The following is a 13,151-nucleotide window of genomic DNA, read 5'->3' on the forward strand; positions in this document are numbered from 1 at the left end:
GGTTTTAGGGGTATTGCAATTAATAACTTAAATCATAATGCCCCTGTTCCTCCTTGCACTTAGTCTAGCATGCAGTGACAAGGAGTCTGTATCTAGTTGTGTAACTGCAAGTTAGTAATCAGGATTTACTTTCCTGGGGCTCCTGGGTGGCTCAGTCGGTTAAGTGTCCAACTTCAGGTCAGGTCATGAACTCACGGTTCATGAGTTAGAGCCCCGCATCGGGCTCTGTGCTGACAGCTCAGAACCTGGAGCCTGCTTTGGATTTTGTGTCTCTTTCTCTCTCTGCCCCTCCCCTGCTCGTATTCTGTCTCTTTGTCTCTCTCTCTCAAAAATAAATATTTTTAAAAATTTTAAAAACAATGTAGTTTCCTGAATTAAAAGTTTGAATTTAAGTTATGACTTTTTGTATGTTGTAGATAATATTAATGTACAAAAAGCATACTTCATGTATACATTTCAAGGAGAGATTATAAGTGAGGAAGATTACAAGTTATTTATTTTTCTTTAAGCCTAATGGTGGTATCCCACAAGATAATCTTGTTCTAATCAGAATGAAACCTGATGAAAATGGAAGGTTTGGATTCAATGTGAAGGTAATCTAGAATTTACATTGTACTCAGTTTTTAAATTAAGATGTGTCTATTTTGGTAATATTTGACTGATATCTGATTTGCTCTGTTGTTAAGGGAGGGTATGATCAGAAGATGCCTGTGATCGTGTCCCGAGTAGCACCAGGAACACCTGTGAGTTATCTATATCTTGCAAGTAAATCCTATTTTCAAGAACATGTACTCATTTTATTTTTATTAGTTTAAATAAGTGGGAAAAAATTAATCTTTTCTGAAAATTTGTCAAGTATCAAATGTTGGCTAAATCTCTTAAGTTGTTGGGAAGTTTTCTAACTTCCTGTGTATAAGAGTTTTTTTAAATCCATGTTTTTGGAAAGAAGCTGTTTATAACTTTCAGTTATAGAAACTACAGTTTCTAAAGTGCTAATAGATTCTATCAAAATAACTGCTTTAAACAGAAAAATGGAGACAGAGGTATAGTATTTGTTTTGCTTTTTTGTTTGGTATTTTCATATAGAATTGTTTACCTATAATCTGTTTGCCTACTTTGTGTTTTAAAAATTGACTTTAAATAGATATGATAAGTAGTGATTTTTTTCCCTATAGGGACAGTTTTTAAACTTTGTATTATAAACATTGTAAACAGAAGTTGAGAAAACACTGTATGTACCCATTATGATGAACCCTCCTGTTCCCTTAATTCACCTTCAGGATTCATGAACTTTCTGCTCATCACAAGGACAATTCTTAATGAGTTGTGGGTGTGTTCTCTTTATTGCTCTTTTATGTAGCAAATATTGCCCTCAATTTCCCATTTCTGTTGTTGCCTACTTGACCTAAATGGTCTTCAAGGAGTTTTCCATCAGCATCTTTTATCATTTACCTGTCTGTGTCCACAGACAGGATATAAACCAGCAGCCTGAAAGAGTCCAGTTAGGCTTTTTTTTTGGTGCTGCGCAGCAACCTTATAATTGATTTGATGGTCACAGTCAAGATTGATCAGGGATATCACAATGCATACCTTTGGTTCTGGTTGTTAAGGACTTTGTTGGTTGCAAATAACAGGATACTCTGGAATACCACTGGCTTATGCATAAATACAAAATGTGTCCTGTAGCTATAGTAGTACCTCACAAAACCCAAAGATAGGAATGCGGTCAGACCTGGAGGGGAAAAAACCCAAAACTTTAAAATAAATATCAGGACTCTATTTTTCACCTCTGTTTCTTTTTATGCTCCATTCTTCTCTCCCACTGCAAACCGGTTTGTGTAGGGAATCAGCCTCATCTGTCTAGTTCCTCTAAATAAAATACAGGCTGAATAAAGACCGTGTACTTAGTAGCAGCTTCAAGTTAGTCCTGTAACATTCCCACCACATACTCTCCTTTCAAATATGATTATGACCCTGACTCTGTACGAAAGAGAAACTGTATAGCTACCACCATTCTTAGTTTATGTGGTGGGCTACTGGTAACTTGTAGGTTTATATATTACCAGTTTAGTAACCCAGAGTGATTAAACCTCTCAGTCCAGTTTACAGACTTCTGGGAAGTAAGTCCTTTATAGATCCAGCTTGTATCAGATGTCGTCTTTTCAACACATCACTTGGGGTCAGTGGGGACAGGCCAGAGATATGATATATAAAATGCCTCTTGAACCTATTCATGTGAAGGCCGGGGACAAAGATGGGGGAAATAGTCCAAAATTATTTATTAGTGTGTGTGTGTGTGTGTATATATATATATATATATATATATATATATATATATATATATAATGGGAAATATGTATGTTTAGGACAGACTGCAGATGCAGAGATGAAAGATTGTTAAATTCTCATCTGTAGGTAACATCTAAAATAGAAAACTAAAGAAAAACAAAATCAGGATGTTATTTGGAGATACTGAAATGGATACAAAAGATGTAGCTAAAGTGTTGAAAGAAGTTGCCTGGGGTGGGGGAGCAGGATGTACAGAGGAACACAAGAAATGGTTGCTTGCCTTAGTAATCTCGTAGACTTAGTCATTTCTTCAAGCTGTGTGATGTGAACTTTACTAAAAACAAAAATTTTAACTAAAATTTTTTTAAGTCAAATATATATCTTTTGACGTGATGATTCCACTTCTAGCAGTTGCCGGTAATGAAGCAGTTGGACTAGGGAACAAAGGATATGCAAGGAAATTCATTGTAATATTGTTTATAATAAAGATTGGGGTGGTGGTAAAACGTACATCATTGAAGTTGGTGAAATAAATTACGTGCTGCTTTACAGCTGTTGAAATGATAGATGATGTAGTTCTATATAAGTATGGAAATAGGTTCATAAAATGGTGTCATAGAAAATGTGTATTATTGCTCCCCGTGTATGTTTGATCCAGTTTTTTTAAATGTGAGTTAGTGCTTTAAAATTTTGGGAAATAGGGGTGCCTGGGTGGCTTAGTTGGTTGAGTGTCTGACTCAGCTCAGGTCATGATCTTGTGGTTCATGGGTTCGAGCCCCATGTCAGGCTCTGTGCTGACAGCTCGGAGGCTGGAGCCTGCTTCGGATTCTGTGTCTCCCTCTCTTTCTGCCCCTCCCCTGCCCACACTCTGTCTCTCTGTCTCTCAAAAATAAATAAACATTTTTTAAAAATTTAAAAAGTTTGGAAACGTATTCAAAATGCTAATAGCTTTTCATCTGGGTAGTGGAGTTATTGGTATTTATCACTTTGTTTTGTATTCTTCTCTTTAGTTGTCTGAATCATGATAATGAGAATGTGTTGCTCTTGTAATTAGAAAAGATAATACATCTTTTTTTATTTATCCACCAGTTGTAATAGTAACTGAATAACATAAAAGAAATACTAATTTTCCTGAGCAGTGACTGTGGATCATTTTCAATTAAGTCAGAGGTGTTCAGGGAACATCATATAGACAGGTTTATTTCTGAACAAAATTCTGTGACTCTAAATTTTCTTTTTAGGCTATACAAATTATTGATAATTTTCCCTATCTGCCGTGTAGAGCTATGTCCCATAAATATTGGCTGAAGGACACCTCACTAGCTCAGTCAGTAGGGCGTGTGACTCTTGATCTCAGGTCATGAGTTCAAGCCCCACATCTCGTGGAGAGCCTACCTTTAAAATTTAAAAAAAGTCGCAGTTAGAAAACACCACATTTAAAAGATAAGAGAAGACACAAAAGTTCCCCAAAGGCAGAGAATGAGAGACAAGAAAGGTGGATGGAAAAAACAAAACCAGCGAAGCATAATAACAGTTAAGGGAGGAAGAAAGCGGTTTCCAGAAGGAAGCCTTAAAAAATATATTGGCTGAAGTTAGAACAATAGAAACTTATCATTTTTATATTATCTTCTTAGAGACCATCACAGTGTTCCAGTTGGAAACATCATTTTAGGTGATTGGGGGAAAAGAACAGGACTTCAAATATTTTAATGTTATTTTTTATATTGGACACCTTCTGAAATGGTTAAAATAATTCCCAATTAAAACCATGTTTTTCTTTCTGTCTGATTATCTTTGAGCCAGCAATTGATGCTCCAACAAAATTCGTTTAAATATGTAGTTTATTGGGGTGCCTGAGTGTCTCAGTCGGTTAAGCATCCTGACTCTTGATTGTGGCTTAGGTCATGATCTCACAGTTTGTGAGATCAAGCCCTGCATCAGGCTCTGCACTGACAGTGTGGGGCCTGCTTGGGATTCTCTCTCCCTCTCTCTCTGCTCCTCCCTGCCCCGCCCCTGACTCAAAACAAATAAACGTTTAAAAATGAATAAATAAGTATGTAGTTTATCTAGACTTTCCAGATCAGAATGCAAATAGATAAATAAAATGCAGCTTCAGCTTCCACAAAAAAAAAAAAAAAAAAAAAAAAAAAGAAAATAGAAATTTATAAATAAACCCGACAAAAGGCAGATTAAGTATGAGAGAGTTTCTGTCAGTGATAATGGGTTCAAAAAAATTAATCTCTGCATGTTCTAGCATATTGATTAACTACCCCATTAGCCTCAGTCTCTGAACTGGAAATATCAGTGGATGTATTCAAGGTACAGTAAGAGAAATGCATAGCTATTCTCTTCCTACCACATGGACTGCCGCCTCTTTCCTGCCAGCTGTACTGTCCACAAATAAGGTAAGAGGGTAACCCTTTGCTCTAGCCCATTACATTTCTCCCAGTACCATTGATATGGAGCAGTTCACCACTCTTCGGGTACCACAGAGGCATTTACAAAAACTAGGGACCATATTGGCACACAAAAGGATCACAGTGCTAGTGCACAGAGGGAGTATATGAATGTCATCTCCACTGTGAGAAGTAGAGAAAGGAGCGACTAGAGAGAATGGTCATTACTTCTGAACTTGCATTTTCTAGATTGTAATGCTCTGCATTGAGTCATCACATTTCTGTCTTTACAAATCTGTGAAATAATTAGAGCAGATACCTGCTCCATTTCCAGAGTTTCATGTGTTTAAAATCACACACTTTGTAAGCAGCAAAGGAAGAACTTTTGCTCTTGCCACTAGTGACAGTACCTTGTTGGATTTTATTGACTTTTTTATTATTATGAATTTGACTAGTAGTGCTTTCATTTCTTCAGTCCCTTTTTTGTGAGATCCGACCATGTCATTTCCTTCTCTGTCCGACCTATCATCCTTCAGACTTGACGCCCATCTGTTCGCATTGCTGTGTTCCTGGAGCATGCTGTCCATACTTGTGCTTGCCTCTTTTTGCCTAATTACCTCTTTGTTTTCTCAGTAAAATGCAGGCCGCTGTCACTTCGCACTGTAGTGCAGAACCATAAAAACGACCATGCAAGCTGACACTGTGTAAAGCGATCTTGATAATCAGTGGGAAAAGTTATGGTGATTTCTAGGACCTTTAAACTTTTTATCAAATAATTGAAATTTTCTTAGTTTCTCTTATAAATATATAGGGAGATGAAAAAATAATAAAACTAATAGTGCTTTATTATCCTCTAATTCAAACTATCAGAAACACTGAGAAATATAAAGAAAGCATTCTATTTTCTGATGGAAACTTACCACAACTATGTTGAAACTTGTTTCCCTTATTGTCGTGTAACTTAAAATACAAGAGTGAGCATTTTTCTTTCTTTGGCAAATTGTCCTAATCCTTTCTAAATTTGTATTCACTTCTAGCATTCATCCTGTGCATTTTCAGTGTTATGAAATATACCTTTAGTGAGAACTTTTTTGCCAGCCTCACCTCCTCTAGGACATTTTCATCTTTCTCATCACAGCCACTTTCGTCATTTATGTTGATAAGTCTGCCTTCACTGAATTCCTTTCACTGCATGCCTAGAGGCTAACAGTAGCCGCAGCAGCAGCATTTCCACTGTCAGTGGTTGATATTTGATTTGCATTTTGCTTCCAGCACTATCACTCTTTTGTTTCTTTGTTGCATTTTTAACTTTTCTGGCTAGTTCCTGCTTTATATTTACGTGGGTTTATCACTGGGAGACATGGAGGTGACACAAGTACCTGCTTTGCTGTCCCTGCGTGAACCGAATAACAGATGCACATCACCAACAGACTTTGAAAGAAGCGATGTGTGATAGGTCACTGATTGTGATGTGTGTCTGTTACTTATGTCGTGATTTGTGGACTCACAAGCTAGTAGCCAAGTTCGTACGTTATGCAATTATTTAATTAATGCATCGTGGCAACTGCAATCTGAACCTTTTTGGGAGACGGGTGTTATCTAACTGTACTGTGGTGACAAATTTGTACGTATCTGGACCATGCAAAGTGAGGGCTGCCTGTATCTATGCACCTTGAGGCATAGTCTTATCTGTGTATCTAGGCGTATAATAGGACATCAAGGAAGAAGTTGTTGAAAAGAAAAAGAAAAAAAAGGTAGTAGCTTCATGGGAAAGCCAGATTTCTACTTCTTGCAAACAGATGAGTAAATGGATGGATGCCGGTCTACATATAGTTTTTGTTCTCCTGCCGTAGTGTCTATAAAAATAAATTCCTGTGCTTTACTTTCAGAAAGCCATGTACACACCTGAAACTTTATTTATGTTACATTACAGGCTGACCTCTGTGTCCCTCGATTGAATGAAGGGGACCAAGTTGTACTGATCAACGGTCGGGACATTGCAGAACATACCCATGATCAAGTTGTCCTATTTATTAAAGCTAGCTGCGAGAGACATTCTGGGGAACTCGTACTTCTGGTTCGACCTAATGGTGAGTACTCTATGTAGCACTGGATATTTTTATTGTTTCTTACTTTTGTTACTAGACGCAGCAACCAGAGCGGGCTTTTAAAAAACAAATCATGCCGTGATAGTTTACTGCTCAAAGTGGCTTGCATTCACACTTGTGGTAGGATTCAGTTCTTGGCCCCTTGTCTACCACACAGCCTTGCTCACTCTCCTCTGTTCTGTGCTGGCTTTTTAAAAATTCCTTCTGCCCACTCTCAACAATAGCCAAATTATGGAAAGAGCTTAAATGTCCATCAACTGATGAATGGATAAAGAAATTGTGGTTTATATACACAATGGAGTACTACGTGGCAATGAGAAAGAATGAAATATGGCCCTTTGTAGCAACGTGGATGGAACTGGAGAGTGTTATGCTAAGGGAAATAAGTCATACAGAGAAAGACAGATACCATATGGTTTCACTCTTAGGTGGATCTTGAGAAACTTAACAGAAGTCTATGGGGGAGGGGAAGGAAAGAAAAAAAAGAGGTTAGAGAGGAAGAGAGCCAAAGCATAAGAGACTCGTAAAAACTGAGAACGAACTGAGGGTTGATGGGGGGGTGGGAGGGAGGGGAGGGTGGGTGATGGGTATTGAGGAGGGCACCTTTTGGGATGAGCACTGGGTGTTGTATGGAAACCAATTTGACAATAAATTTCATATATTGAAAAAAATAAATAAATAAAAATTCCTTCTGCCTAAGATGCTCTTCTTGATTTTTCTATGATTTATATCTTCATTCAGGTCTCTGCTCAGATGTCTTCCCCAGAAAATCCTTCTCTTCTGACTACCATAGCTAAAAAGGCCTCCCTCTTCCCTCAGTTGCCCTAGTAGTGGTCGGTACACAGTAAATACTTGTTAAATAAATGAGTATATTTTGAACCACTTTTATTTACTTTTTTTAAAAGTAAATCCAAGTTAGTTTTTAAATCCAAGTTAGTTAACATACAGTGTAGTAATGGTTTCACAAGTAGAATTTAGTGATTCATCACTTAAATGTAACACCCATTGCTCATCCCAACAAGTGCCCTCCTTAATGCCCATCACCCATTTAGCCCATCCTCGCACCCCACACCCTCCCAGCAACCCTCAATTTGTTCTTTCTATTTAAGAGTCTCTTCTGGTTTGTCTCCCTCTCTGTTTTTATCTTATTTTTCCTTCCCTTCTCCTGTGTTCATCTGTTTTGTTTCTTAAATTCTACATATGAGTGAAATCATATATTTATTTCTCTGAATGACTTATTTCGCTTAGCATAATACATTCTAGTTCCCTCCACATTGTTGCAAATGGCAAGATTTAATTCTTTTTGATCACTAATATTCCATTATACACACCCAGACACGTACACACCACATGTTCTTTATCCATTCGTCAGTCGATGGACATTTGGGCTCTTTCCATAATTTGGCTATTGTTGATTGTGTTGCTATAAACATTGGGGTGAATGTGCCCCTTCAAATCAGTGTTTTTGTATCCTTTGGGTACATACCTACTAGTGCAATTACTGGGTCTTGGGGTAGTTCTAGTTTTAATTTTTTGAGGACCCTCCGTACTATTTTTCATAGTGGCTGCACCAGTTTGCATTCCCAGCAATAGTGCAAAAGGGTTCCCCTTTCTCCACATCCTTGCCAACATCTGTTGTTTCCTGAGTTGTTAATTTTAGCCGTTCTGACCAGTGTGAGGTGGTATCTCATTGTGGTTTAGATATGTATTTCCCTGGTGATGAGTGATGTTGAACATCTTTTCGTGTGTCTGTTAGCCATCTGGATGTCTTCTTTGGAAAAGTGTCTATTCATGTCTTCTGTCCATTTCTTAACTGGATTATTCTGGGGCGGCAGCAAGTTGAATTTGGTAAGTTCTTTATAGAGTTTGGATACTAACCCTTTATCCAATATGTCATTTGCAAATATCTTCTCCCATTTGGTTGCTTGTCTTTTAGTTTTGTTGATTGTTTCCTTCACTGTGCAGAAGCTTTTTATCTTGATGAGGTCCCAGTAGTTCATTTTTGTTTTCATTTTCCTTGCCTCTGGAGACATCTATGAAGAAGTTGCTGCCTGTTTGTCCTCTAGAATTTTGACGGTTTCCTGTCTCACACTTAGGTCTTTCATCTCTTTTGAGTTTATTTTTGTATATGGTGTAAGAAATGGTCCAGGTCTTTTGCCATGTCGCTGTCAAGTTTTCCCAACACCATTTGGTGAAGACACTGTGTTTTTTTCATTAGATATTCTTTCCTGCTTTGTCAAAGATTAGTTGCCCAATCATTAGTGTGTCCATTTCTGGGTTCTCCCTTCTTTTCCATTGATCTATTTTTGTGCTGATACCATACTGTCTTGATGATCACAGCTTTGTAATACAGCTTGAAGTCTGGAATTGTGATGCCTCCAGTTTTGTTTTTCTTTTTCAATGTTACTTTGCTATTTGGAGTCTTCTGGTTCCATACAAATTTAGAATTGTTTATTGTAGCTTTGTGAAGAATGCTAGTTTTTGGTAAGGATTGCGTTGAATGTAGATTGCTTTGGGTGTCATCAACATTTTAATAATACTTGGTCTTCCAATCCACGAGCATGAAATGTTTTTCCATTTCTTTGTGTCTTCTTCAGTTTCTTTCATAAGGTTTCTATAGTTTTCAGCATACAGATCTTTCACCTCTTTGGTTACGTTTATACCTAGGTATTTTATTATTTTCAGTGTCATTGTAAATGCGATTGATTCCTTGATTTCTCTTTCTGTTGCTTCATTATTGGTGTATAGAAATACAACCGATTTCTATATATTGACTTTATATTCTACACCTTTGCTGAATTCACATATCAGTTCTAGTAGTTTTTTGGTGGAGTCTTTCAGGTTTTTCCATGTAGAGTGTCATGTCGTCTACCAAGAGTGAAAAGTTTGACTTCCTGCCAATTTGGATGCCTTTTATTTCTTTTTGTCTGATTCCTGAGGCTAGGACTTCCAATTCTATGTTGAATAATAGTAGTGAGAGTGGACATCCCTGTCGTGTTCCTGACCTTAAGGGGAAAGCTCTCAGTTTTTCTCGATCAAGTATGATATTAGCTGTGGGTCTTTCGTACATGGCCTTTATGATCTTCAGGTATGTTCCTTCCATCCCTACTTTCTTGAGGACTTTTAAAAAGAAAGGATGCTGTATTTTGTCAAATACTTTTTCTGCACCTATTGAGAGGATCATGTGGTTCTTATCCTTTCTTTTATTAATGTGATGTATCATGTTGATTGATTTGTGTATTTTGGACCAGGCCTATAGCCCAGGAATAAATCCCACTTGAGTAATTCTTTTAATGTATTGTTGCATTCAGTTTGCTAGTAACTTGTTGAGAATTTTCGCATCCGTATTCATCAGGGAAATTGGTTTGGTTTGTAGTTCTCCTTTTTAGTGGGGTCTTTGGTTTTGGAATTAAGGTAATGCTGGCCTCATAGAATGAGTTTGGAAGTTTTCCTTCCATTTCTTTCTTTCTTTCTTTCTTTCTTTCTTTCTTTCTTTCTTTCTTTCTTTCTTTTCTTTCTTTTCTTTCGAACACCTTCAAAAGATTGGTATTAACTCTTCTTTAAATGTTTGGTAGAATTCCCCTGGAAAGCCATCTGGCCCTGGACTCTTGTTTTTTGGGAGATTTTTGATGACTGATTGAATTTCCTTATGGTTATGGGTCTGTTAAAATTTTATCTTTTCCTGTTTCTACTTTATATGTTTCTAGCAATTTGTCCATTTTTTCCAGATTGCCCAATTTGTTGGCATATAATTGCTCATAATATTCTCTTATTATTTGTATTTCTGTGGTGTCAGTTGTGATCTGTCCTCTTTTGTTCATGATTTTATTTGGGTCCTTTCCCTCTTTTTGATAAATCTGGCTAGGGATTTATCAATTTTGTTAATTCTTTCAAAGAGCCAGCTCCTGCTTTCATTAATCTATTGTACTGTTTTTTGTTTTTATTTCGATATCCTTGGTTTCTGCTCTTTATCATTTCCCTTCTTTGGGTTTTAGGCTTTATTTGCTATTTGTTTTCCAGCTCCTTTAGAGGTGTATGATTAGGCTGTGTATTTGAGACATTCCCCCTTCTTTAGGAAGGCTTGGATTGCTATGTACTTCCCTCTTAAGATTGCCTTTGCTGTCTCACAGAGGTTTTGGACACTTTTGTTCTCATTTTCATTGGCTTCTATGTACTTCTTAATTTCTTCTTTAATTTCTTTGTTAACCCATTTGTTCCTTTCTTTTTTTAATTAAAAAAAATTTTTAACGTTTATTCATTTTTTGATAGAGACAAAGTATGAATGGGGGGAGGGGCAGAGAGAGAGAGGGAGACACAGAATCCAAAGCAAGCTCCAGGCTCTGACCTGACAGCACAGAGCCCAATGCGGGGCTCGAACCCATGGACTGTGAGATCATGACCTGAGCTGAAATCAGATGCCCAACCGACTGAGCCACCAGGTGCCCCCCTTTTTTAAATTTTAATATTTATTTATTTTTGAGAGGGAGAGAGATAGAGCCTGAGTGGAAGAGGGGCAGAGAGGGAGACACAGAATCTGAAGCAGGCTCCTGGCTCTGAGCTGTCAGCACAGAGCCCAAAGTGGGGCCAAACTCAACAACTCACGAGATCATGACGTGAGCTGAAGTTGGATGCTTAATCAACTGAGTCACCCAGGCTCCCCCTCTCTCCCATTCATTCTTTAGTACGATGTTCTTTAATCTCCCAGTATTCATGGTCTTTCCAAATTTTTTTCTTGTGGTTGTTTCAGGTTTCATAGTGTTGTCATCCCAAAATACGCGTGGTATGATATTGATCATTTTGTACTTGTTGAAGGCTTATTTGTGACCCAGTATGTAATCTGTTCTGGAGAATGTTCCATGTGCACTCGAAAAGAATGGGTATTCTGCTGCTTCAGGATGAAATATTCTGAATATTATCTGTTAAGTCCATCCGGTCCAGTGTGTCATTCAAAGCCATTGTTTCCTTGTTGATTTTCTGCTTCAGTGATCTGTCCATTGCTGTAAGTGCGATGTTGATAGACACCTTAATTATGATATAATGCCCTTTTTCATTTCTTGTTACAGTCTTTGTTTTGACATCCATTAGCACGATAGATGTTTCTCCATCCCCTTAATTTCATTCTGCAGGTGTCTTTAGGTCTAAAATCAGTCTCTTGAAGGCAGCATGTAGGTAGTCTTGTTTTATTATCCATTCTGATAACCTGTGTCTTTTGATTGAAGCATTTAGTCCATTTACATTTAGAGTGATTATTGAAATATATGAATTTAGTGCCATTGTGTTGCATGTAGAGTTGGTGTTTCTGGTGATGTTCTCTGGTCCTTTCTAGTCTTTGTTGCTTTTGGTCTTGTTTTTCCTTCACTCAAAGAGTCCCCTTAAAATTTCCTGCAGGGCTGGTTTGGTGGTCATGAACTCCTTTAGTTTTTGTTTGTCTGGGAAACTCTTTATCTTTCCTTCTATTTTGAATCACAGCCTTGCTGGATAAAGAGTTCTTGGCTGCATATTTTTCTGATGAAGCACGTTGAATCCATCCTGCCACTCCTTTCTGGCCTGCCAAGTTTCTGTGGACATATCTGCTGCAAACCTGATCTATCTTCTCTTGTAGGTTAAGGACTTTTTTCCCTTGTTTGTTTCATAATTCTTTTCTTGTCTGTGTATTTTGTGAATTTAACTATGATATGCCTTGGTGATGGTTGATTTTTGTTGAATCTAATCAGAGTCCTCTGTGCTTCTCAGATTTTGATGTCTGTGTCCTTTCTCAGATTAGGAAAAGTTTTCCACTATAATTTGCTCACATAATACTTTCTGCCCCCTTTTCTCTCTCTTCATCTTTTGGGACTTCTATGATTCCAATGTTGTTACTTTTTAATAAGTCACTGAGTTCTCTAAGTCTCGTATTGCAATCTTTTTGCCTTTGTTTCCCTCTTTTTTTTTTACTTCATTATTTTCTATAATTTTATTTTCTGTAACGCTGTTTTGCTGCTCTGCTTTATCCATCCTTGCCATGACGGCATCCATTCAAGATTACATCTCAGTTTATAGCATTTTTAATTTTTGCCTGATTAGATTTTAGTTCTTTAATCTCTGCAGAAAGGAATTCTCTTGTGTCTTCTATGCATTTTTCAACCCCAGCTAGTAATAAAATTGTGGTTTTAAATTCTATTCAGACATCTTACTTACATCTGCGTTGATTAAATCTCTGGTAATCATTTCTTCGTGTTCTTTCTTCTGGGGTGAATTCCTCCATCTTGTCATTTTGGAGGAAGAAAAAAATTAATAAAGTAAAGATTTAAAATGAAACCAAAAAAATCAAAATTTAGATCTTACGTGTGTTTCGGTCTGTTTCTTGAGAGAAGCTTGA

The 13,151-nt window shown here is 37.3% G+C and overlaps 1 protein-coding gene across 8 annotated transcripts in view; it reads left to right on the forward strand.

Moving 5' to 3' along the window:
- PTPN4 (protein tyrosine phosphatase non-receptor type 4) overlaps positions 1–13,151 on the forward strand; it is a 217,401-nt gene that overhangs the window by 182,040 nt on the left and 22,210 nt on the right. For all 8 annotated transcript variants that reach the window (XM_060625472.2, XM_060625474.2, XM_060625476.2 and 5 more), the window contains 3 exons: positions 510–593; positions 687–743; positions 6,619–6,775. In XM_060625472.2, coding sequence (XP_060481455.1) covers positions 510–593; positions 687–743; positions 6,619–6,775 — 298 coding nt within the window. The remainder of the gene's footprint in view (positions 1–509; positions 594–686; positions 744–6,618; positions 6,776–13,151) is intronic.

The sequence above is a fragment of the Panthera onca genome, chromosome C1 (genome assembly GCF_046562875.1).
Source record: "Panthera onca isolate mPanOnc1 chromosome C1, mPanOnc1 haplotype 2, whole genome shotgun sequence".
Lineage (NCBI taxonomy): Eukaryota > Metazoa > Chordata > Mammalia > Carnivora > Felidae > Panthera > Panthera onca.